The following is a 26352-nucleotide window of genomic DNA, read 5'->3' as shown; positions in this document are numbered from 1 at the left end:
TTCAGCTGCAAGGGCCTGCCAACACCGTCTGGGCAAAGGACCGGTAGTTGGGTCCCATCGTCATGGCCGCCCCGGGGGAGAAGGCAGCAGTGGGGGGGGGGTGGAGGCACTTCTGGGTCACTGTAACCATGGCAGGTGGCAGGGGAAACTGGACCTGCACCTTACAGATCTTCACGTTTTACTCTCGCAGCAGAGGGCTCCAAGTTTGATGGAGGCAGTGGCCTGGTGCAGCAACGTCTCACCCCTGGGCAGTCTCTACTCCCCCCCCCAAGCAGCCGTGATCTGTTTTGATTGTGAAATTAGCCCGAAGGGGGTGGTTAAAAGATCCCTTGCACTGTGGCACTGTTGAAATAAGATGCAGATGTAGACCCTATGGCTACAGCAAAGTAAAAATAAAAATAAAGCGGGGGGAGGGGGAGATGGGAAACACTTCATGTGTCTCCTATATCACATCTAGTTTGGCCATCAGTTATGTCTCTAACTTTAGTTGAATTGCGCCCAATCATTAACAAAAAGTCTTTCTCAGATATTATTTTATCTGAATCCATCCATTTCGTTTCTTTGTTCCAGAAACATTTGCAATTGAAAAATGAGGGACTCATTTGTTTTGTCTTTCATGGTGTTTTCGGCACACTCGGTGCAAGAAAGATTAGCTGTGGGAGAGACAGGACGACAGCAGGCTAGCATTGCTTTTTAAGGGTATGTTTTGTTCCACGAGGGAGCTGTTTGTTTTGCTTTGGGCCTAGCGACACTGAAAGATAGCCAGCCTTTATCCAACGGAACCTCTGTAGGTATGCTCCGATTGCTTATTCTCATTATGGCAAGCCAATTCATTGCCAGCAAAAACATATCACTCCAGAAAACAACACTATATAAGTAACCCCCTAGCATTAATGACAGAAATCTAAAAGGTCATTTGGGGACAGGTAAAATATTTGTACTTCTAATCATCTGTACATCCTATCAAGAGATTTAAACCGTACAAGGTCTGTACTGTTGTTGGAGCTTTGTGTGCTTCAACGGCCATTTGCTATTTATTGACTAAATGGTGGCAAAGTGAAGGTAAATATTAATGCCAGTCACTTGGTGCCTTTGGGATGGAGTGGGCCACAAGTAAATCCTTCAAAATGAATGAGGATGCTTGATTTAAAAAAAAATGGATTGTGGATTGTAGTGTGGCATATTTGTTTCTAGTATTATATTATTCTTTGGTTAGATACATTTATCTAAAAGCATTTTTAACCCACTGTTCAGCTGACAAACACTCCCAGAATAGTTTAGAAAAACAAGCAACAAGACGGTCCCCCTCTTGAAACTTATAATGTGAAAGGCATGACGCAAGGAAACTGTCTTTTGAGGAGGAAAAAGGCAAACTGCAGACACTATTTCTTAGTAATGTGCTTTCCATATTACAATTTTCATTTGCAATTCTGATCTTTAATGTAACTGCCGCACTGATTAAACGTGATCATAAAGTAGACATGGTTATACATCCTTCCTGTGTTATGACTTTTGTCCAGATATATCTTGAATGGGCATTCCTGTGACATCCAGATATAATATAGGAAACATTCTTAAGACCAGTTTCAGTATTGTCAGTGAGCTGAGTAGTTTCAGAACGTGATCAGTTTTCTTCCACTAAAGAAAGTTTTTGTTTTGTTTTTTTTAAAAAAACTCTTCCACTAAAGGAAAGGTTTTTTTTTTAAAAAAAACAAACCTATGCTAACCTCAATCTGGTCTAGTGCAAAAATGCTGGACACAAAGAAGAGAAAAGCAGTACTCCTATTGCCATAGTTCTCAAGAAAAAAAAGGGATTATCTGAAGAAAGAGGGAGGCAGATTTTGACAGAATTTCAGGAAAAGCATTCCTATCTTTTCAGATCGTAATGGAAATAATAAAATCTTCTAATGACAGACTGGATATATACTGTGTCACAGATACAGAAATTCTGCAGTATAGACAAATGTTTGGTTTTTTGATCCAACCATCAATTTTAAAGGCGAACATTTCTATTTTGGCTGCACATTATTTTCCTTGGGAGGTTGGGGAACTGCCAGATTGGACTAGGCAGTCTCAATATACATCTGTTGGAGTGATGCAAACACATGTAAATAGAAATAAGTGTGATTTACTGTATCGCACTGAGATCCTTGATCCTCCTGGTGAGGTTTGGGTTATTAATTATAAACCATTCCCTCTGCCTATCAGGCTCACACCGGAGACCTTATATTAGAAGTTTAAACAGGATTTTTGGTATGATTCATTAAAAAAAGAAAAGATTGGAGCACGATGGCAGTAGTGTCCCAAATCTGAGTGTCCCTTTTGGGGAACAACATTACAGGTTACAATGGTACCTTGGTTTATGAACTTAATCCGTTCTGGAAGTCCATTCTTAAACCGAAACCAGTTCTTAAACTGAGGCGTGCTTTCCCTAATGAGGCCTCCCGCCACTGGTGCCCTTCCACCATTCGGCTTCCGTTCTTGGACTGAGGTAAAGTTCGCAAATCGGGACACTACTTCCGGTTGTGCGGAGTTCGTAAACCGAATAGTTCGTAAACAGGGCTGTTCTTAAACCGAGGTACCACTGTATTTGTCCATGATGTGGGAAGGTTTACTTTAGCAGAGTTAAACAATCCACTTTATAAGTTTATGCAGCGATCAGCTTGTTGCTGACTCACCTGAATTCTACTAATAAAGATGCCTTCCTGGTTAAAAATCCCTTTGAATCCCTCTTAAAGAATACACACATGAATCTGATTCATGTTAATATAAAACTATTTTACTCTCAGATTCATTCAGGTTTACAGAACTGTACCTGAAGGCAGCCACCTCATGAGAAGAGAAGACTCCCTAGAAAAGACCCTGATGTTGGGAAAGATGGAGGGCACAAGGAGAAGGGGACGACAGAGGATGAGATGGTTGGACAGTGTTCTCGAAGCTACTAACATGAGTTTGGCCAAACTGCGGGAGGCAGTGAAGGATAGGCGTGCCTGGCGTGCTCTGGTCCATGGGGTCACGAAGAGTCGGACATGACTGAACAACAACAACAACAACAACAACAACAACAACCTGAAGGCAGGCTTAGGTTACATAACAAGCAAATAACTATACCAGAGGGAAGCTGGTCCTGAGGTAACTGCAACTGAGCAGTTATCTTTCAAAACTACCAGCAACCAACAAACTGGTTGTCACAGCAACCGGCTAGAACATGGAGGCCATTAGTCCTATGTCAGAATGTTGCACTTGACTGCGCCTTTACATCCCACACATGAGATAATCCCACCAGCTTGCTTATTTTATTAAGGCTAAAGACTTATCTCCTTGAAACAGAATGAATATTTTCCCCTGGGACTCTTTTCTACTAGCCAATAATATTTAAAGTCATAACAGTAATTAAGGGATATAACAAGTTGCTTCCCATTCATTTTCTGCCTTGCCTGATTTCATGCTCTGCTTTCCCCACAATAAAACCTGTCCTTAGCTTGTCCACCTTCACTAGGCACAGGGCGGAGTGGCCTTTGTCGCACCTCTTTCCCCTGGGAAAACTTGCTCTTTAGTGCTAAATCGGAACACATGGCAGTTCATGGTAAAAGCCAATTGCCGTTTGTTCTGATCCAGCGCTAAAGCTGGCAGGAAAGTAGTGGGGCAAACAGAAGTGTGGACGAGCCCCTTGTTTAAGGGATCAGCAGCCCTAAGCTCTCTGGGGCAGCAGCAGAGGGGGCAGAGCATGTAACTAGGATCGCTCTGCTGCTGGAGCTGTTACGGCACTATATATGATACGTACATACGTGCATATCTATGTGTAGACGCAGAAAATATATATAATACATATATAACATTTATAAAGAAAGATATTATGAATAAGCATGGCACATGAATGCAGAAGGTTCTGAAGATAATAGACTGTCCACTGCCCCTGCCTTGCACTTAAAATATGTGCAGTGCTATGTTTTGCCAAAAGTATATAATATTATTGGGGGGGGAGGAACGTCCACTTTCTTAATGGGGTGCCAGATTTAAAAGAAAACAATCCTTGTGTAATAACAATACAGTTTGAAAGTTATTCAATATGAGTCAAATTTCCAGTGTCTGAGAGATCACTGCCAGGAAAGATCTACAAATGATAGGGAGGCAGTGATTTAAACCCATGCCCATTTGGATCCATATATTGGAATGGTGTTTTTTTTTTTATTGTATTCTTTTACTTAGCTTGCCCGAGATTTTGGCCATGCTGCTAATCAGAGCACAGCTGCCCCTGCCAAAGCCCAGATAGAGGTAGCTCCATATGCAACAAAACATTCACATCTAATGGAGACTCCAGAGTTGGATTTTGAAGACAGCTGGAAACTTTTATTAAGTACTGGCACTTCTTTAAACTTTTTTTGGACTGAATGAAACCGCATCAACTTAAAAGAAGATTTAAAAGTCCTAGGGGATTTTTAAAGGTCACTTGACAGTGAAAAAGTAATCTTATTTTATAAAAGTAGGCTGTGCATCCCTTTCCCTGCAGCCCAATTAGCAATCCTTATTAGGTAACATCTATTCCAATCTCAAATTAATAATTCCGATTAGAACTTGCATCACATAGAAATAATTTTCATTTCAACATTAAAACTCTAAAGCTAAAGCACACGAAATGATTTTTAATCATTAAAACTGAAAATCAGAATTGTTTATAAAAATGAAATAAGAGGTCAGTTATTTAAAATATGTCTCTCCAGCCTCCCCATCCGACATTAGATCCTGATTCAGAGTGAACCTCGTGTACCACTGAGTGCAAGCAAACTCCCCAAAATATTGTACTCCTGCTACTTAATGTTTGGTTGGTGCCAGAACAATTCCCCCCATTGCATTTAAATAACATTTATGGTTATCAGTGCATAATAAGTAGCCATCAGAAACCACCCTTTAACGAGTGGTTAGCTAGTATTTCATGACATTCAAGCAGAGAGGTTAGTGTTGTCAAGTCTGAGGAAGTACAGCTCTGGCTGACTTAGGTGCTTGGGAAATAGAATTGCACTGAAACAGAACATATAATATTGAATAGCAGTTGCCTGGCACCATAATCTAGTCCATGTGCAGGTAGACGCTTCCTGTTCTCCACCACAGAAGTACCACTGCGCATGTGAATACCTTCCTATTCCTGATAATTATTGTTAAGAAGCTGGGAGGTTCTGCGAGTCGATGTACTTCCTGCCTTGCCAGCACCTCCCCTTCCCTTCCCTGCTCCACTTCTCCTTGGCTTGCGAGTTACACCAGCACCAACAATAACAGTAGTTAATGTCACTGGTATCAGTCTAAACATGGCTAAGACCAGTAAGGGAAGCAGCATGTGCGGACAGTGCCGGAGGAAACCTCTCCGTCACCCGAGGCGGGACGCCGAGGGGTGGGGTGAACCCCCCGGTGATGAATGCGTGGCGTCTGTACAGACTGCACACGTGCGGCAGCCCATGCGGCAGACGCCTGTACGGACGCCGTGTGCAAGTGGCAGCCTATACGTATGCCGCGTGTGAGTGGTAGCCCATACGGACGCCTGTACGGATGCCGTGTGCGAGTGGCAGCCCGTGCAGACTGCGCAGGCATGGCAGCCCGTATGGAAACCGTGCGGATGCAGCGCGAGCAGCGCCCACACTAACTGCGTGTGCGCCCTCTGCTGCTCTACAGCTGGGGGAGGCAGCGGGCCATCTTGTCACACACACACAGGGCAGTGCCTGGGGTGGTCTACCCCCTACCCCCTTCATACACCCCTGTGTGAGGGAGAGCTGAAGTCAGGGGCTGCCAGTAAGAGAGCGTGTGATCCCGTGGCTCATGCCTGATCTTACTGCTGGATGCTGGGATGCAGCCATGAGATGACATATGCCTGGGTACTGATTTAAGTGGGTCCATGCATGATCATGGCACCCTAATTCTGGAAGAGGAGTAGGCTAAAGGAGCTACTTTAGGTACTGCTGCTTGGAGAGGATGAGTTATGCAGCACAACCTTCTACTTTCATAGAAGAGTTCCTTGAAAAAGAAGAAACGAGAGAGAGAGAGAGAGAGCCGTTTGGATAATGGATCTTATAGTATGTCATTTGCCGGCAACAAAACTCTACAAACTTTTGCTGGATGAGATTTTACTTACATCCGTAATCATTTTCCCTCTGGTTTTGTTTCTTTCTCTGTGGTTGGCTCGTTTCTGCTTCTGTTGCAAAACGCGCTCCCTCGTGGTGCGATACTCCAGGGCAAACTCACTAATAATTTTGCAGAACTTATTGATGTTGACTTCGCGGATTGCGTAAGGAGGGTATCCCATAAATAACAGAAGGAGTGGAAACCTAGAAAAACAGAATTGAGTCATCTATAGCTTCCATCCAACAAGTAACAGAAGCCCCTCAACCCCCAGGATTGTTGCAGCAGTGGTGTTTTAGGGAATATGACACGATCTAGGTCAGGGGTGGCCACCTTCCAAGAGACTGCGATCTACTCAAAAAAACTGGCAGTGATCTACCCCCTTTTTTGGGGGGGGGGGGTTCAGATTGAGATGTTGAGCTTTTTTTTAGGAAGGAAAGCCCTGTTTGGGGGGGGGCTTCAGGGCAAAGATACAGAGCTTTTTTTTTAGGGGAGCCGAAGTTGCTGAGCTTCTTTGGGGGGAGCCAGTGATCTACCACATATGTCCAGTGATCTACCAGTAGATCACATCTACCTGTTGGACCATGCCTGATCTAGGTGAAATGCCTTTGTTATAGGGACACAGTAAGTCAGAGGAGCATGAAATTGATAATCTGCTTTGGAATTATGAATTTATCTTGGGTGTCACTCTTGCAAGACCTGCTCCCAGCCTTCCTTGCAGATTCTTTCCCCACTAAGTCTAGGGAGGGTGGGCTGTGACTGACTCCAGCTACAAAGCTGAAGCTGCTGGAGGCCAGAGACTATCTTGGCTGTGATCCTGGAAGACCTGCTCCCTGCCGTGCAGGCCTTTTCCCCACCTGGCTTGGGAGGGGCGGGGCCAGGACTGACTCCAGCTACAAAAGCTGTGGCTGTTGAACAGACTCTTGGACTGGAGTGCCTGTTGGGTTTTTGTTGGGGTTTTTGTAGCTGCTGTTGATACTAATTTTTGTATCTCTGTTTTAGATATTCTTACGATTTATTGCGTAAATTGTTCAATTTGATTTTGTACTTTTTGATGTTTATTTATTGTTTATACTAGTGGGTTGAGCTCCTGATGAGCTGGATGCAACCTTACTGTCAGTGGCTTCCAGGCTTTCCATCTTCTGGTAACTATTCTGTATGTTGGACTCTACAATTCTATGATTCTGTTTGTAGTTAGGTTATTTTTTACATGTTGGTAATCTGCCTTGAGCATGGTTTTAATTCTGGAAAGGTAGCATACAAATAAATTGACTGAAATGTTTCTTGGTGTTTCTGCTTGACATTATTTCCCTTGGCATCATTATGGGCCAATGAATGAAAAACAATAATGACAGAGAGTCTTCCTAGTATATGGTGATACATAATAGATAAAACATCTAATGAAATTATGTTGCATCTTAAAGCAACAATGAATAAAAAAATGTCATTTTGGGGTCAGGATGGTACAAAACAACATATTTATTATACTTGAAACCCCTATATTATACTTGAAATCAGGGTGGATTTGATTTAAATCAATCGATTTAAATCACTAGTCAGTAAGACTTGATTTAAATCAAAAAAATTTTTACAGAAAGACTCATTCTTGCTGGCATAATCTTAATATTTACAACCGAGATGAAGGTTTCATTTTTGGAATAATAAATTTTCAGAGTAGTTTTATGGTTATATCAAAATTTACTGATTTGGTTATACTATTAGAAATACAGTGACACATAATTATGAAACTATTGTGAGGTTTAATAAGTTAACTGTTTATATTTGGACAACTTCTCTGCTGTACTTTATCGGAAGGAGAAAAATAATCATTTCCTTAATAACAATTTATTTATCTAAAACAATAACATTATAGCATATGTATCCATGTTTATAACTGATGGGGTTAATTAACCTTAGACCTGAGTTTTAGCACACATGAAAAACATAAACGAATCCTTATTTCCTGATGAATAGCCTTTGGACTATATGTAACATAAATAGAAAACTATCTTTATGAAAGATTTTCCCCCAAAAGCATTTTATTTTAAAAATCTGGATTTAAATTTTAAAAAAATCCATTTTTAAAAAAGTCCATTGGTTTTTATCTACCCTACTTGAAACCCCTATTGTATGTAGTAGTCCAGGATAGATGCCCTGCACACAGGGCAACAGGTACAGCACACTCAGGTCCAATGAGCAGGAAACTCGGAAGGCATGTTCAGCCTCCAGCTCCTGCGGCGGCCACATCAACCTGCCTAATGATGGGTTTGGCCTTGAGCACAGACATCTTTACATCAAAAATCAGTAAATAATAATAATAACATCCACGCGTGTGACCTTGAGGCTTAATAAATAAGGTAGTTTTTTGCTTGAAGGTTGATGGTACTAACTGCAGGGGCCAGATGTGGAGAAAAGAGAGCGATCTCCCTCCAATACTGTGGAAAAGTAGCAAGCAAGTTAGGTAGGCAGGTAGCAGGAAGAGAGCAAAGGGGTTTGGAGTCTCATTGGGGCAAAGAGGAAGTATCGGTAGATTCTGCTGCGCTTCTGAAACTGTCATTGGGAATGCAACAGGATCTTCTTCGGCACATAGCAGGGTAAATCAAGCTGTCTCTCTCAGGCTCAATTATGAGGCCTATCTCTGTGATGACTTCACCCCAGCTTTGCTAAAAACTCGCTGCTACTTACAGCAGGATTTTGCCCAGGACAACTTAGAATATCATCATTTTTTAATGAGACATCTCAATGGTACACATCCATATTATTCCCTGGTACTCTACCTGTTAATTATTCTTCTATGGACAATTTTTAAAATTATTATTCTTTCTGCACAGTCTTTAAGGAACTCAGACATCTTTTGCTTTAGAGTTGGTTTCATTTCATGCTTTGCTATGGCCTTCAGGTGATCCATGATGCTTTGCACCGTTTCTTCTCCATTGACATAAGTTGTCCCGGAGTTGTTCAAAATCAACCTAACAAGAAGGGGGGAAATAGAATGATTAGATTTATATATATTTCTACACACATGCACATATCATCACCACCATCACTATATATAATATTTATAATTATTAAGATTAAGATTAAGAACGGAATCCGTTCCAGAGGTCCGTTTCGTGAGTCGATCTGGGTCGCTAGTAGAAGCGCCGTTCTGCGCATCTGTAGACGGCAGAAGCCGCTTCTGCGCATGCGCGAATCGCAGCAAACCTGGTATTTACTTCCGGGTTTGCCGCGGTTTGCGAGTCGAATTGTTTGTGAGTAGGGACAGTGGTAAGTAGAGGTTCTACTGTATATGTACACACTAACAAATTCTTAGTTAATAATTTAATTGAAGAAGCATTTTGTTTTCCATCACATACAAATCCTACAAAATATAGTCCACACTATATGACCCAAGACACAAAACAGTCTACTAGTCATATATGGAAGTCTGGCTGGAAGTCTGGCTGGTTGCTGAGCAAATCACCTGGGAAATCCAGGCAGGTTTTGCATGGATGTGAGTGCAGCTGGGCGGCTGTTTCTTGTGCCCCCTCCCCCTCTTTGGTCTGGCTCTTCTTGTTTTGACCACCTGATTGGATTCCCCGTTTCTTCCCTCACCTGGAGAACTGGGTAAATTTCTAATTTTCCATCCGGCCATTTCCTGAAGGCTTTGAGCCTTGCTTGCTTTTGGCCAAGAATACCTGGGGTGCCAATTTGAAAACACCTTCGGGTCTGTTGGGCTGTGCTCCTAACAAGGCCGGTCCAAGACATTTTGGCACCTGAGGCAAACCACAAAATGGTGCCCCCTACCCCTGGGCAGGAGAGAAGGGGTGAGCGAAGATCAGGGGTGCCAACTTGAATAAAATATTGTGTGTGAGGAGGCAGGTAAGCCCCACCCCACATAACTGATCACAAGATGCTGAGGAGATGCAGCCCCCAAGGAGCATGCTGAAGCTGTTGCAGGAAGAGCAGCAGGAGATGCATTCCTTAGTGGCCGATTTGCTGTCCCTGTGGATTCTGGCACCTTGCCTCATGTAATATGTCGCAAAGTGTAATTCCATAGACCAGCACATCATGCAAACAGAACATATCAAGAGAAATTAAAGTCCAATGGATGGTCAGGAGATAAAGTCCATTGGACCTTAATTTCCACATAAAGCAGCAATACGTGGAACATCATAAGGTAACCATACCATATTGTGGTTATTGCCAATATGCCAATTTAGGAACCAAATGGACCATCCTGGATTTTAATTTCTCTTGATATGTTCTGTTTGTATGATGTGTTGGCCTATGGAATTACACTTTGTGAGATATTCTATGTTGAATTCTGTTTGAAATAGAAGTTACATAGTCATAAACAGCCTGTTACGTTGTGTGTGTTGTTACCAGGATTGTATTTACGTAACCTAGGTTTAGTAGTGTTTTGCATCAACTTGTCTCATGGCTGAGTGGCCCTGGTTTCTAAGACTAACCTGTGCCACTAGCTCTGGACCCAAGTGTGTCCCAGCAGACCACAATGGTCTCCATCAATCCCTCTAGCATATGGCTGCCTGACCCATTGCTCCTTTTCGCTTCATGCTTTCCTGGCCTGATGACAATGGGAGCAATGGAGTCCTAATAGACCTCGATTCTGTTTACGGAAGTCAATCCTTACAGCTCCTTTTGGAAAAGTGCAATTGTACGTCTGTGCAGGAAGATATCTTTTGAACTTTGAAAGTCTTGTGTCAACACAGTGCAATCGTGCTAGTAAAGCTTAATGTAGGGGAAGCCAATAAATTCCTTAATAAAGTAAACGAGATGAGGGTTCTCCTGTTTATTAACCATAAAAGGTGTTTAAGTGGCAGAGCCCTGCAGCTTGGTTATGTTGCTACAAACAGGGAGCTCTGTGCGATTTAACTACACAAAAGCTCACACCGAGTGGAAACACATATGCTGAAACTGCTACCGTTCACGTTACAACGAAATAGAAGCCAGGTTCAGCTAAGAGCATGCAAATCCCAGCTATTTCTTTTTCTGTAGAAAAGGAACCAACTGACACAGACTTGTCCTGTCAACACAATGGTCTCTGCTGCTTTCCAGGGCAGGGAAGCAGTGCGTTCGGGGCTGTGAGGTGTACAGTTCAAAGCAATGGGCACCTGCAGAGCCCCAACCTTCCCACGGCCCCACCCTAGAAAGGGACACTGCTGCCAAGAAGGTAGAGCCCCACTTATTCCTTGCTTTAGGTTGGCCAGATTGAACACCGGATAAATATATTACAGGCTGCAGTAATGTGACAAGGGCTAGCTATAAATTGCTTTTATTATGTACTTTGTGTTTTCTATCTTGTATTTTTATGCTGTGAACCGCCCTGAGATCTACAGATTAAACAAATTAATACAAATTAAACAAACAAACAAACAAACTACTTGCTCCACCTTTCCCCCCAATTCCTGCAACTTCATTTTTTTCTCAGAAAGTTAAAACCAAACCACATGATAAAGGAAGTGACTCTTGCTCTGGTTAAGTGTATATCATTCATGGCCAAAATTATGGCCTCCCAAAAGCACAATGAGTAATATAAGGTATTTGGCTTCTTTCTTTTTTAAAAAGTCTCCTGTACTTGCCAGTCTGGTGATGGGATTTTTCCTACCTAACTTTAAAGTACAATTCATTCCTTGGCCTCAGTAGGAATAGTAAATAATGCGAAAATATGAAGTCCTTTCAAGATCCTGACTCATTTAGAAAATGAGGACATATTCGCTCAATTGTATATGTGCTTCAGGACAAAAATCTGGGTCAAACCATTGGCATAGATGTTTTTTAAGGAGCATCTAATTGTGAAGCCTGTGCTTTGTGCTGTGACTCAGTGCCACGCTGGATATTTGGGAACCATATCAGTAATCTCTTGGTTTTCGAAATATTTTTTTTTTATTGAAAAAACCCTGACAAGCAGACCTGTATATTGCAACAAGTAGGGGGAAATACTGGCAGGAGGAGCTGGTGGGTAAACCAACTGCTTTCACACCATTTTTTTCTGCTCAGAATCACATATCCTACCCCAAGCCATTTTTCTACTTGGGAGAAAAACAGTATCAGGGATATTTTGTGAACAAATGATGGGACGGAATATTATTTTCCAGACCGAGCATATTTTGCCAAGAACTTGGAGAATATACAAAAAGGTGATGTGGATCAGAATGTACACGCAGAAAACAAAGAAAGAAAGAAAAAGAAAGAAGAAGAAAGAGAGAGAGAGAGAGAGAGAGAGAAAGAAAGAAAGAAAGAAAGAGAGAGAGAGAGAGAGAGAGAGAGAGAGAGAAAGAAAGAAAGAAAGAAAGAAAGAAAGAAAGAAAGAAAGAAAGAAAGAAAGAAAGAAAGGAAAGAATCAGGCAACACTAAAAAGTCAAAAGAAGGAAGAAGCCTTGAAATGATTCTCAGATCATTGATTTAGCAATGTAATATGGCCAAAATGTTTTAGTGTGTCTTTTTCTTTAGGGGCAGGGATGTTGGTCAGGAAGTAAACAGCCCGAGGAAGGGCTACGCTACTGGAAGCTCTGCCTAAGGGCTTCCTTTGGTTTGGATGCAACACTGTCGTGCCTGCAAGATCCTTCTGTACTTAGAATATAAAGTGAACAGAGTATAAGCAGAGTTTATTCAATGCTTATTTTGGGATGCTTTTTTTTTTTTAACAAAAAGGTTTTTGGGATTGTAACTGCTTTAGCGCTAATTTTATTACGCACGCTACTTAGGAGTTTTGTGCTTCTGCAGTGTGTAAATACTTTGAAATAAATGAACATACAGGGTTTCCCCCCCACAACCCCTGCCCTTTTTTGAAGATGGGGGTATTTGCCCACCTCCAGTGTGCAGGTGGCACTGTGGGTTAAACCACAGAGTCTAGGGCTTGCTGATCGGAAGGTCGGCGGTTCGAATCCCTGCCACGGGGTGAGCTCCCGTTGCTCAGTCCCAGCTCCTGCCCACCTAGCAGTTCGAAAGCATGTCAAAGTGCAAGTAGATAAATAGGGACCGCTCCAGTGGGAAGGTAAATGGCATTTCCGTGCGCTGCTCTGGTTCGCCAGAAGCGGCTTTGTCATGCTGGCCACATGACCCGGAAGCTGTCTGCAGACAAACGCCGGCTCCCTTGGCCTATAGATCGAGATGAGCGTCGCAACCCCAGAGTCGGACACGACTGGATCTGATGGTCAGGGGTCCCTTTACCTTTATGTGTGCAGGGACCTCACCTGTTCTCCAAGAATCCTCAAAGATTATAGACAGAGGCTCCGAGATTACACCCGCAAATTCCTAAAGTACCCTTGGGTGCAGCTCATTGGGCCCTGGAGATTTGAATTTATTTAAACTAGCTAGATGTTCTCTTGCCATCTCTTTTCCTATTTGGGACTGCAGCTCCCATTTATTTATTATCATTTATTCTGTTATCACCAGGTTGGGCATCACTTTCCACTTTGACACCCAATAGCATTTCTCCGTCTTCTCCACACAGATAACCTACCATTTGCTTGTTCCTCCTCTTGCTTCAAACACAGCAAATGAAATATTTTATTATTGTTTTTAACCTCTCTTGCAAGCCTGAGCTCTTTCTGAGCTTTAGTCTGCCTGACATTCACCCTGCAACTCATATATACTCCTCCTTTGTGATCTCCCCTTTCTTCCATGTCTTATGCTTGCCGTTCTTAACTCTCGGCTCATCTGTAAGCGCCTTATGCAGCAATACCAGTTCCTTTGGGTGCCTCCCACTTTTATTTCTCATTGGAACTACAGTGGTACCTCGGGTTAAGAACTTAATTCGTTCTGGAGGTCCGTTCTTAACCTGAAACTGTTCTTAACCTGAAGCACCACTTTAGCTAATGGGGCCTCCCTCTGCCGCCACCCAATTTCTGTTCTCACCCTGAAGCAAAGTTCTTAACCCCAGGTACTATTTCTGGGTTAGCGGAGTCTGTAACCTGAAGAGTCTGTAACCCGAGGTACCACTGTATCCGCATTTGGGCCTTCAACATTTCTGTGTCTTGAGTCATAGTTTCGTTTCTGAATGTTCTGCTTATGTACCACTTTGTGGCTTGGGAATTCCCTGGTTGCCTCTTCCCAAGGATATAATTAATTTTCATTCTCACCGAAGTTCACATAGGAAAAGATATACAGGTGAAACATCCAAGTCTCCGTTGTTTAACTTCTTCAGAATTTTGGGGATCATATGGAATCCGAACTGTAATGTAACTCTCAGTGAAAATACCCAAAGCTTATTTATGCCAATTTCTCTTAAATATGATTTCTCCTATTTTTGGAGTCTGTGCCATTTAGCAGCATGGATGGCTTCCAACTTCAGGAACACTGATTTGTGGCAGCTATGAGAAGTGGGAATGGGACATGCTACAGTAAGCCTCTTCTGTTTCTTAACGTCCAGAAAAATTCCAAAGAAAAAGACCTCAGGCATCATAAGAATGAACAAAGCTACACGAAATAAGGTTGGACAGCATGGAAGACAACAACTGGAAAGACTTGGAAAGAACTGTAAGACAAAATGTTTCTGAGAGGACCTTGAATTCTAAAGTTTTTGTTGTTGTTGTTGTTCAGTCGTGTCCGACTCTTCGTGACCCCATGGACCAGAGCACGCCAGGCACGCCTATCCTTCACTGCCTCTCGCAGTTTGGCCAAACTCATGTTAGTAGCTTCAAGAACACTGTCCAACCATCTCATCCTCTGTCGTCCCCTTCTCCTTGTGCCCTCCATCTTTCCCAACATCAGGGTCTTTTCTAGGGAGTCTTCTCTTCTCATGAGGTGGCCAAAGTACTGGAGCCTCAACTTCAGGATCTGTCCTGCCAGTGAACACTCAGGGCTGATTTCATTGAGAATGGATAGGTTTGATCTTCTTGCAGTCCATGGGACTCTCAAGGGTCTCCTCCAGCACCATAATTCAAAAGCATCAATTCTTCGGCGATCAGCCTTCTTTATGGTCCAGCTCTCACTTCCGTACATTACTACTGGGAAAACCATAGCTTTAACTATACGGACCTTTGTCGGCAAGGTGATGTCTTTGCTTTTTAAGATGCTGTCTAGGTTTGTCATTGCTTTTCTCCCAAGAAGCAGGCGTCTTCTAATTTCTAATTATAAAGTTTATAGGACCCAAACTCAGGCTTCCAAACCAGGCAGAGGGCCTTCTTGGTTGTGGCACCTGCCCTGTGGAATGCCCTCCCATCAGATGTCAAGGCAATAAGCAACTATCTTACTTTTAAAAGACATCTGAAGGCAGACCTGTTTAGGGAAGTTTTTAATGTTTAATGCTGTACAGTGGTACCTTGGTTTGTATGCGTCTTGGTTTGCATACATTTTGGATTACAAACACGTCAAACCTGGAAGTGCGTGGCCTGGTTTGCAACCTTTTTTGGATTACAAACCATTTTTTTTTATTACAAACAAATTCTTTTTTGGAGGCCCCATTGGCGAAAGTGCGCCTTGGGTTACAACCTATTTTGGACCTCCGGAACGGATTATGGTTGTAAACAAAGGTACCACTGTATTGTCTTTTTAATATTCGGTTGGGAGCTGCCCAGAGTGGCTGAGGAAATGCAGCCAGATGGGTGGGGTATAAATAATAACATAATAATAACAATAAATATATTAATAGTAATAATAATAATAATTTCAACACAGCACCAGTTTTGCCTCCTCACTCCCTGCACAGCTGCACTCCAAAAGACATGGATAGCATAGCCATGGTGTTTTGTAGACACAGCCTGCTTCACATTCTAGTTTGCCCAAACAACTAAATAACCCGAGAACACGCCACACCTACATTTTCTCATTCATCCCACCTTGACATCTGGATAACTGAGCGCTTAACCGCAGTGTCCATAGCTGATAAAGGCTGCTGCCAAAACTCTCCTGTTGAATGGCAGAACAAAGCAGCACTGCTCCTTTCCTCTGATTGAGACTGAGTATGCTGCTTAGCAACGTCACACAGCATTGTGACACAGTCACAACAATGGCAAGACATGCTAACGGTGCTACACAACCAGGAGGCAATTATCTCATGGCTTGAAACGCATCCCCCCGCCCGCCTCAACAGGTGGGTGGGGTGTATCCTTTCTCTCTGACACCAGCCAAGGCAAACACTCAAAATTTATATACCACCCTGACACCTCCGTGTATAGGGCAGTATAGAAATTCAATAAATAATAAAATAATAAAATAATTAAAATAATTAAAAAGAGGAAATCATATCTAAAGGTTTCCATGGGTGAAAGCAAGCGGAAGTCTATGGGGGGAAAAAGCAGATGTAATAGAATCGCTTGTGACAAAGTGACACAATTCAAGTAGGCGTGGGCCCTCTTGAGAAGCTGGAGGATATTTGCGGGGTATTCCAGACCACAGGGGGGAATGCGGGTGGCGCTGTGGGTTAAACCACAGAGCCTAGGGCTTGCCGATCAGGCCAGCGGTTTGAATCCCTGAGACAGGGTGAGCTCCCGTTGCTCAGTCCCTGCTCCTGCCAACCTAGCAGTGTGCAAGCACGTCAAAGTGCAAGTAGATAAATAGATACCGCTCTGGCAGGACGATAAATGGCGTTTCCATGCGCTGCTCTGGTCCGCCAGAAGCGGCTTAGTTGTGCTGGCCACATGACCTGGAAGATGTACGCCGGCTCCCTCAGCCAGTAAAGCGAGATGAGTGCTGCAACCCCAGAGTCGTCTGCAACTGGACCTAATGGTCAGGGGTCCCTTTACCTTTTACCAGACCTCAGAGGTTTGTAGGAACACACCCGTATTGGAACTCCTCTGGCGATACAGACAGGATCAGAGATAGCTGATGCAGAAACATCAGAAAAGGAACTGGAACAAAATAATGATTCCCCACCTACTGAATGTCTGTCTGCCAATGGTTTGATATGCAGACATTTTAAAAGGTTCGCAGTTGTGAATCTTGAAGAAGCACCCTCGTGAAAGGCTTATCCGTGCGTATTGCTTCTTTCAAAATCTATTGTATGTTTATAAGGTTATATAGTCTCCCTTCTACTCTTCTCTCATCTATACAGTCCCAGCTCTTCATTATATGCTGCTAGTGACTGATAGATGCTTGTACTATCTCAATGCCTAACTTCCCACCTCCTCTTCTAAAAGAATCTATGGAGATACAGTGTTGTAATATTGTTGAGAAGTGTTGTAATATTGTTGTAATATTGTTGAGATGCAGGAGGCCAGATTTTGTTAAACTGCTTATTTCACAGTCTGGGGGGTGTCATGCAAAAGCACTGCACCGTTTCCAAGAACCCCCCCCCCCCAAAAAAAAATCTTGTCTTGTTTCCCTGTGAATTAAGAAGGCATCACACTCTGCTTTCTGCACACACAAAGAGTAGCCAAAATGTAAAAGATTGCTTGCTGGGGTGGCATAGTTCTGACAGATATCAATTCTATTAATTGCTTTATAGCTTTATTAAAGCTCCATAAAAGCAATGCGTTCACTTCGGAATAGACAGCTTGTTTAAAAAAAAAAAAAAACCCGTTGATGAGAAAACCATTTTACAGAAAAATGAGGGAAAATGCCAGAGAAAGTTCCTATATCCTAAACATTCCAACTGAATGACATAAAACAAAGTCATATTTCTAAGCTCACTGTTTATAAGGAAGAATGGAGAAAAGCAGCATGAAAGCAAACTTGGATATTACACTTGAACCATTTTTTGTCCCTTACAGAAACTGATAAAGATCCCTTCTGTCATAGAAAAAGGAGATTTCCTTGCACACAAAAATGTACCTTGGCTGACCTCGTGATGGCCCCAATCTCAGAATAAAGGTCCGTGCTGTCTGGGAATTTTTCCACCACTATCGTACAGACGTGATGAAGGAGAGACTGCTTATGCACTGTGTCCTTGACTTCTGGAACTTTCTCGAGGTAGCTCAGTTCAAAGGCTTTGGCCTATGTGAAGGAAAGAAAAGAAATAAAAACAACATGTTGCATTCACTTCTACATGCCAATCTCCTTTTATTTTTTTAAATATACCATGTCTGACGGGAAAGAGACTGCTCTCAGGGGGCCCTTGGTTAAAATGGAACACGTTACTAAACAGCTGCAAAATCAGATTTATACATAGTTAACATGTTAACATTCATCTGAAAGCATCAATGTTAATGGAGCTAATTCTTTAAAAAACAAACAAACCAATAAACCCAGCGAGGACTTCAGTAATCAGAAAATGCTGCACTCACCCTAAAATAGCCCAAACATACCACTGAGGACTGAGTACACTTGGATTGACCACTGCAGGGGCTGGGAGACAAAAAACAGATGGGTTTAGGAAATCGTGTCCTCCCCAAAAGAGGGCACATGTTGCGGTGAGACCTGGAGACTGACCTCCTGGTTGTGGGTGGGTCTATTGGATAGCCACAACACCTGACTGGTAGGTCCCTCATTGCTGGGTTTAATCTGGCCAATGGGGTGCAGTCTAAACAGATTGAGGGACCTATATATACCTATGCACGTGACCCAGAGCTTCCTCTTTCGGCTCATGCATCGGAACACCCGCCCACCTCTCCCTACTTTTAGGGTATTTTGCGATTGACCTTGCTATGCCATCGTGTGTCGTCTTTCGTTGGGACAGGGGCACGGCAGGAATTTTCCCCACTTGGCTCATCGGCTGTAGCCATTTGGGTTTCGCCTGCCGTGTAACAATTCATCACAACTTGTAAGGTTGTGGATAGGCACTGGTTCAGGTGATAGGGATGGGAGAACGGTCTCACCATCCCTATGTGAAGGGTATTCCGTTAAAGGAATTCAGGGACTCAACTTGGTTTGGTCAACCCCCAAAAAGGGGTTGTGCCCGTGCCTGAGTCCAGGGGAGCAACTGGGGAGTGGACATAGTTTGTTCCCAGGCTTTCCACCTCCCTCAGGCGTTCACCCTTGGCTGACCTATGCTAGAGCTCTGGGTCAGCGCTACCTGCAAGGGTGTAGGGAGCTAGTCGAACCAGAGCCTATGCAACCACTCACTTTTCTGTAATCAATAAAGTTGTGGCCTAAATTCTGCCAAAAAACCAAAACTAAATTTTGAGTCAAATGTGTCTTTATTTAGAGGGGAGGTCTGTGGGTCTGAACATGCAATGGGAAGGAATAGCTAGGGAACCCAAACAGAAACACCCATTCTAACCGTGTTGCATTTTACTGTCCCATTTTACTGTTTTCCCTCCAAATATTTTAGATGGCGAATTTGCTGTGGTTCCCTTAAAAGATAGATGCCATCCATGCAGCCACGCAGAGGTAAAACCTTTGTGTTATTTTGCTGCAGTTTCTATCAGTGTTTGAGAATAATAATAATAATAATAATAATAATAGGTTCTATTGTTATTGTGATTTTATATTTTATTCTTTGTATTTTTGTGAAAGACTTAAATGTCCCAGGACCGCAATACCTCAAGGACCCCCTCTCCCCATATGAACTGACCTGGACCCTGCGATCATCACCTGAGCCCCTTTGGTGTGCCTCCTCCCAGACCTCCAAGTGTCCCTATTTTCCAGGAACAGTCCTGGATTTACAAAAAGCCATTCCAGTTTCTAATTTGATTCTAATCTTGCTTGTCCTTAGGACGTCCCTATTTCTGGAGAAAGGTTAAAACAAAATAAAAAATTCTTTCCAGTAGCACCTTAGAGACCAACTAAGTTTGGTTTCTAAGGTGCTACTGGAAATAATTTTTTATTTTGTTTTGACTATGGCAGACCAACACGGCTACCCACCTGTAACTGGGGAAAAGTTGTGAGGGTATGGAGTTATCCGACCCCTGAGCCATCTGAAGGCAGCCCTGTATAGGGAAGGTTTTTTTTTAATGTTCAATGTTTTATTATGTTTTTATGTATGTTGAAAGCCACTCAGAGTGACTGGGGCAAGCCAGTCTGATGGGTGGGTTCTAAATAGTAAAGTTGTTGTTGTTGAATAGGATGTCCCTATTTTCATCAGAGAAATGTTGGAGGGTTTGTCCTCCACGAGAGGGTGGCAAAGGGGCCTTTTCTGAGGTAGAATGCTCTCCCCAGGGAGGCTCGCCTGGCAGGCCTTTGTTACGTATCTTTAGGCTCCATGCAAAAACCATTTCAGTATAACCAGGCCTTTGGCCTTTTAACGATCTGTGGACAATTTTAGAAGTGGGTGGGATGTTTTTAATGTATTTCTCTTTCCTCTTGGTATTAATCTATATGAGGTCTATTGTCTTTTGTATGGCTGTAGGCCGCTTTTGCATGATAAAGCAGCTCACAAATTTAATAATTAAATATTAAGTAAACAAAGTGGTGGGTTGACTGGGATATAAACACCTGACTATTGTTTTCTGTTGCAGGGCCTCACTTCTCTACACCTGTATACATATTTTTCAAGGTTACAGCATATTTCCAAGCAAAGCCAACGTAGGCAAAGAGAGAGGACTAGTCTGACCATTGGTGGTGCTACTAGGGACAGCATTTCTGCCACCTCCAGTGGCACCACATTTCCAATGCAGATGCTCTCAACCCATGTTTTTCTTTTTTCTTTTCTCTTCAGAAGAGTTCTATGCAAGGAAGGGAGAAAGAGAGTAAACTGAAGGCTGCCTCCTTCTCAGAGTTCTCCCTCCCTGCGATTTCTTCATTTGTCCTCATCTATCCCGTCAGAACCACTGCAATAACAATCAGGCAATAGTGAAAGTAAAGCTTACATTGGTTCCATTGAGAAAATTTCCAATGGCTAGTAGAGTAGAAAGGATAAATCCCAAAGTTTTGTTGTTTTCAAGCTGGTCCATTCCTTCCTTCAAATCCAAAAGTGGTTCTGCAACCTCCTGACATTAAGAGAAAAGTAAGAAAATGCAGCATACCGTGTATCAATTCAGTGTTTTAAATTGTCACAAAAATTCCCAAGCTGTGCTCCATAGAATGCAAAATTGCAAGGCTGTCTCTCAATCCTCAGCTACTGTATGTTCCCAAAGTCAGTGCCACTTTCAATCCTAACAGTAAACTGGAGTCATTTAGACTCGGACATGCCTGTTTAATTGCTTTTTAGTTCGAGTACAACACTCTGTAGGATGTACCCCAGAATGGTTTAGTTAGCCTAAGGCCCGATTTCCCTTTTTGTTCTACACTTCATAAGAATTTGGAATTTTGAAACAGTGCAGTGCTGATCTTCACTCTCGATTTACTAGACTTCCACAAATTTATCCCAGCTGAAATCAGGCACATCAAATTCCTTAACTCGGTCTCATAAGAATGATTCTGCCTTTATTTATTTTTTCCTTCTTGGCATTTGAGAAGACCTCCAACAATAAAGACCTCCAACAATGAATTATAATAATAGTTGCTTTCGATTCGTCAAGCATTAACTGAATCTACTGGACAATGATCTGCCACCCCCCCACATCAAAAGCACGAGGCCTATATTATCAACACACTTCATACCATTAGCTAGATAGTATGAAGGAAAAAGGGTTCTACAAACTGGTTTTCCAGAATACAACACTCATTTGCTGGATCTCAGTGGGAGACTCAAGTCACAGAAGCTAAGTGTACATATTTGGGCTCCAATTACAGTGGTACCTCGTGTTGCGTAACTTCCAGGTTACGGAATCTTTGGGTTATGGTTGCAGCAAACCCAGAAGTGTATTACTTCCGGGTTTTGCCACATGCGCAGAAGTTCTCAATCGTGCCGCGTACATGTGCAGAAGGGTGCCTCTGGTTACGAAGTTTTCGGGATACGGCCGGGCCTCCGGAACAGATCCCTTTTGTAACTGGAGGTACCACTGTATAAACCATGTTGTTATTCTTTCTTTGGAGTGTTCCCAAAGGTTGGGGGGTGGAATCAAACTGGGTAAGTTGTGAGTTGCAGTGGAGAATGTGTGCTTACCCTTTTCCCTCCTGTTCTTTCTCAGATTAACCCTCCCCTCACTAAGCTGCATTTTCACACCTGGAGGGGGAAATATACGGAAACTACAGGAACCAAGTCTCTGCAACCCCCTTTCTTCACTCCCAACTCCCAAGATGCTCAGGCTTCAAAAGGGAGAGGAAAGAATGGCAGATCTCCTTACGTGTAGCTTGAGTTTTACTCTATGTCAATAGACCCTTCTGAGTGATTACTGTCTCAGAAGCAAATTTGTAGTAACTTCCATATAACCAGTCTGCTTCTGATAGCTAGGAATTACCTTTTCCACAAGCTCATAATCCATTTTGAATGCCCAGAGCTGAAGTCTAGGAGAAAGTTCAGTGATGGAAGAAAGAGTCAGAAGGAACTGCTCAGCACTGCCCAGAGGAATATCAGGGTTGGCTAGCTGAGCTTCCTGAATTTTCTGCTTCTCCTCTTCTGTGGGAATCATTGTGAGAATTTTCTAGAAAGACAAGAAAATGACCAACTACATACACAAGGCTAAAAATCAGAGGCAGCTAATCCAATCTAATCTGTGCTCACTACAGTTGAAATACTTTTTAAAAAACATTCTGAAGACACAAAGCCCCAAGTGTTGAGAAATATTAAGCATTACATTACCATCTTCATAATTTTCCACCTATGCTTTTCAAAGCAGCTGACAAAATAAATTTATAAACCATTTTCTACAACTGCTGGCTACCACCAGCACAACCTAGAGGAAGGGGGTTTGTGCCTGCATGTCCGTTGTTGACTAAGGATCGATCTGCACAAAGAGATGCTCTGTGTGCAGGCCCTGGGGCACCATGAGGGATGACACCTGTACAAGCCGATCATGTGTTCAGGAGGTCAAGAAACAAGGGGGGGGGGAAATACAACAGGGGTCCTCTTCCCTGCCTGCCCCAAACATATGATCAGCACTGCTGCAGACGTTTTCTACATGGATATACGTCCAATCCCAAACACCTATAATGATAAGCTCTTAGCTTAAATTTCAGGGCCACCATGAGGAAAGGTGAGGCAATCGCCTCAGGTGGCAGGATCCACAGAGGCAGCAGATCTGGCCTCCAATGAATGCATCTCCTGCTGCCATGGTGGCAGCAACAGGTAAAGGGCACTCCTTGGAGGCTGAATGTGCCTCCTTTTTGGCAGCCTCCCCAGGCCGGCAGCCTCTCCAGTGGCCTCCTGGCGAACAGGAGGTGCTGCTGGTTTTCCTCTCACCCTTGTTCCCAATGTAGATCTTTATCCCACCCTTGTTCCCAATGTTAACAACTCGCCCCTTCTTCCCTGGCCAGGGGAGCCCTGTGCCATTTTGTGGCTTGCCTCAGGTGCCAAAACATCTTGGGCCAGCCCTGCTCATCGGTTCCCCCCCCCTCAATACCTCTATTCCTTCCTTGTTTAAGGCATATTCATCAAAGTTCAAAATTGCAGTCTTGATCGTCCTTGGAGGGGGCAGTACCGTCAGGCCAATATTAATAGCGTTGCTCCTCTTGGAATCCAACACAATGATTTCCTGTCTCTTGCCATCTGCAGCAGTTTTTCTGAGGGAGGAAAATGGGGAGGGAGCTATTTTATTTATTTGTTTAACAAAGCTTATACACTCGGCAGGCAACCTCTAACACTTTAAGGGCATGCATCAGCATGACTTTATACTGCATTATCCACACTGACATCAATCTACATGGTGACCCCTGAAATGCACTTACAGATAGAGCTTATTTCCAGCACAATCTTATGCGTGCTTACTCAGAAGAAAATCACACTGAGTTTCAGTGGGGAAATCCTCTGAAGTAAGCATGCACAGGTGGGTGGCTGAAATCTCACAATATTGTCTTCGCTTGATTTGAAGAGAAACCCTTAATGATATTTCATCCTTTAACGATAAATCATTGGGAAAATGTAATGAAATGAAACAGGGCAATAGTGATATTGCCAGGTTGCTCACTGGGGCAAGAGGATTTGAGCAAAAAAAATCAAACAACCAACACAACAACAACAACCACAACAACACAACAGTCCTGGCTCGACTGCACTGCCTGCCAATTTGTTTCCAGGCCCAATTCAAAGTGCTAGTTTGACCTATGAATCCAGACGGCCTTCTGGTAGTGGCACCCGCCCTGTGGAACACCCTCCCATCAGATGTCAAAGAAATAAACAACTATCAGATGCTTAGAAGACATATGAAGGCAGCCCTGTTTAGGGAAGTTTTTAATGACTGCTGTTTTAATGTATTTTTGATCTTTTGTTGGAAGCTGCCCAGAGTGGCTGGGGAAACCCAGCCAGATGGGCGGGGAAATAAATAAATAATAAATAAATAATATCCCTCAGGACCACAATCCTTCAAGGATTGCCTGGTGCCTTCACTGCATATCTTTAGGCACCAGAAAAACAATCCTCTTCTGCCAGGCCTTTGGCTAGTAAACCATGTGTGGCCTTTTCAAACTGTTGGGAGGTTTTGTTTTGTTTTGTTATTACATTATGTATTTTTAGGTTTTTATATGTAACACCCCCCCTGCAGCCCTCTGCTGTAGGGCAGTACAGATATTAAATAAATAAATAATAAATAAATATGCGCGGCTAGATATAATATTGTGCCTAAAAGCAGCTGAAGGTTAAGGTTTACCTCTCAATATCTGTAAATGTTCTAAGTTTTGTACCAAATTTGTATATATTTTACCGAATGACATTGCACACATTGCAGCAGCCTTTGGCTATAAGCAATAAACTTGATACCGATACCTCTCAATATCCAATGCTTTATGAAGAGTAGCGATTTACCTTGCTAGGATACGTAAATGAAGGAATTGTTAACATAGAGTTAAAACCTTTTCAAATTTAGGCCCATGGACATTCAAGGTGCTAAAACTGAAGAAATACTGATATGGTTATCAATTTAAGTACAAATTCCAATCACACTTACAGAATCAAAACAAAGACAGTGTTGGACAACCAAGGCACTTACTATGGTTATGGAGAAACTAAAGTGAACTACGGAACATGTAGATATGAAAAACAGTAGTTTGACCAATTCTCTCCTCCCCAGACAGATAAACTTTAGGGGCAGGAGGAAATGTGACATGTGACATGCGGACCAGGCCATAATATAAATAGATTGCGTATACAAATGGGGAATGGACACAGAAGGTTTTACAAATGACAACACATCTGACTTATTTCCTGCACTGGAGTTATTCCTACACTATACAGAATTATGTAGAAGTTAATAAATAATACTAATCTTTATTATTTATACCCCACTCATCTACTCTACTACTTATTTAAACCAAAGAAAAAATATGTGGTGGATTTGCAAACATCTCGCAGCATAAACAATAAACTATGAACAATAAACAACAGTTCTCAAATAACAGGGCATTAAAATTACTCATCTGTACAATGAGGCCTCAAAAACTAGAATCCAGATTCAGGTTCTCCTCTGCCCAAATCCAGAGAACCTTTCATCTGTCTGCCCAAAAGGCCTTGAATCAGGCTTAGGCAAACTTGGCCCTCCGATGTTTTTGGCCTACAACTCCCATGATCCCTAGCTAACAGGACCAGTGGTCAGGGATGATGGGAATTGTAGTCCAAAAAATCTGAAGGGCCGAGTTTGCCTATGCCTGCCTTAACTGATAAAAGGCAAAGAAATTAGTAAAAAAACTGAGGCTTCCTTTCTTCCAGTTTAAATCAACCAGAAAATTACGGTTGACTACTTGTACAGATGTTGCACAGAATTTTGACTTCATTTAAGGAATTAAACCTATTTCTCAATAGCTAACATGGTCCGCAAGCTGCAAAGCAAAACTGTCTTAACTATATTTGGAAATTTTGCAATAATTCTTGGAATTATTTTATCATGAAGAGCTGGCAGATTTGGTTTAGACACATAAAATATGATCAAAATCAATGCAAATCAAGAGAAATACCTTGGTGACAGGAAGCTCCTTGGATTTAGATTCGAAGAGGTGCTCTAGTTTGGAAGTGTCCACCTTAATAGGCTCCAGTTTTGACCACAGGAATCCTTTGCAGCGTTTGTTGTTCTTATACTGCCACTCAAATGGCCTCACCTCATTCCAAAATAGACGGATTGTTTTTTTTTTTTATAAAGGCTGGCTGACCTCTGGGAAGGGGGCGATCCTAAACCCTGAGGAATGCCAAAGAGGGAGGGGGTGCCAATAAATTACCAGAGGGTGGGGGTGGAGGAGGACATCCATAAAACAAGGGAGGGGGTGGAGGAGGCAAACCCAAAAAGGAAGGCGGGGGTGGAGGAGGGGGAGCTAAAGAGTCACCAGGACCCATTTCCACATCCAAGATGTCCATCATCCTCATCCCTTAAATCTGTAAAATCCATATCTTTGATTTTCAGTTCTCTGGGATTGGCCATGAGCTGGTCCCAAATATAGTCAGATTCCTTCTTAGGCTGC

The 26352-nt window shown here is 42.7% G+C and overlaps 1 protein-coding gene and 1 long non-coding RNA gene across 2 annotated transcripts in view; one reads left to right on the top strand and one right to left on the bottom strand.

The window, feature by feature from the left end:
- FHOD3 (formin homology 2 domain containing 3) overlaps positions 1 to 26352 on the bottom strand; it is a 270953-nt gene that overhangs the window by 16015 nt on the left and 228586 nt on the right. Inside the window, 11 exon segments of the mRNA XM_033169563.1 lie at positions 6122 to 6314; positions 8886 to 9012; positions 9015 to 9030; positions 9033 to 9077; positions 17824 to 17985; positions 20739 to 20858; positions 22212 to 22394; positions 23313 to 23471; positions 25855 to 26029; positions 26031 to 26246; positions 26248 to 26352. Coding sequence (XP_033025454.1) covers positions 6122 to 6314; positions 8886 to 9012; positions 9015 to 9030; positions 9033 to 9077; positions 17824 to 17985; positions 20739 to 20858; positions 22212 to 22394; positions 23313 to 23471; positions 25855 to 26029; positions 26031 to 26246; positions 26248 to 26352 — 1501 coding nt within the window.
- Positions 597 to 18036, top strand: LOC117058406. Its single transcript, XR_004427860.1, has 2 exons — positions 597 to 699; positions 17763 to 18036. It is a non-coding gene; the product is annotated as an uncharacterized LOC117058406 (long non-coding RNA).

Source organism: Lacerta agilis, chromosome 14 (assembly GCF_009819535.1).
Source record: "Lacerta agilis isolate rLacAgi1 chromosome 14, rLacAgi1.pri, whole genome shotgun sequence".
NCBI classification, from domain to species: domain Eukaryota; kingdom Metazoa; phylum Chordata; class Lepidosauria; order Squamata; family Lacertidae; genus Lacerta; species Lacerta agilis.
This window is presented reverse-complemented; position numbering and strand designations above follow the sequence as displayed.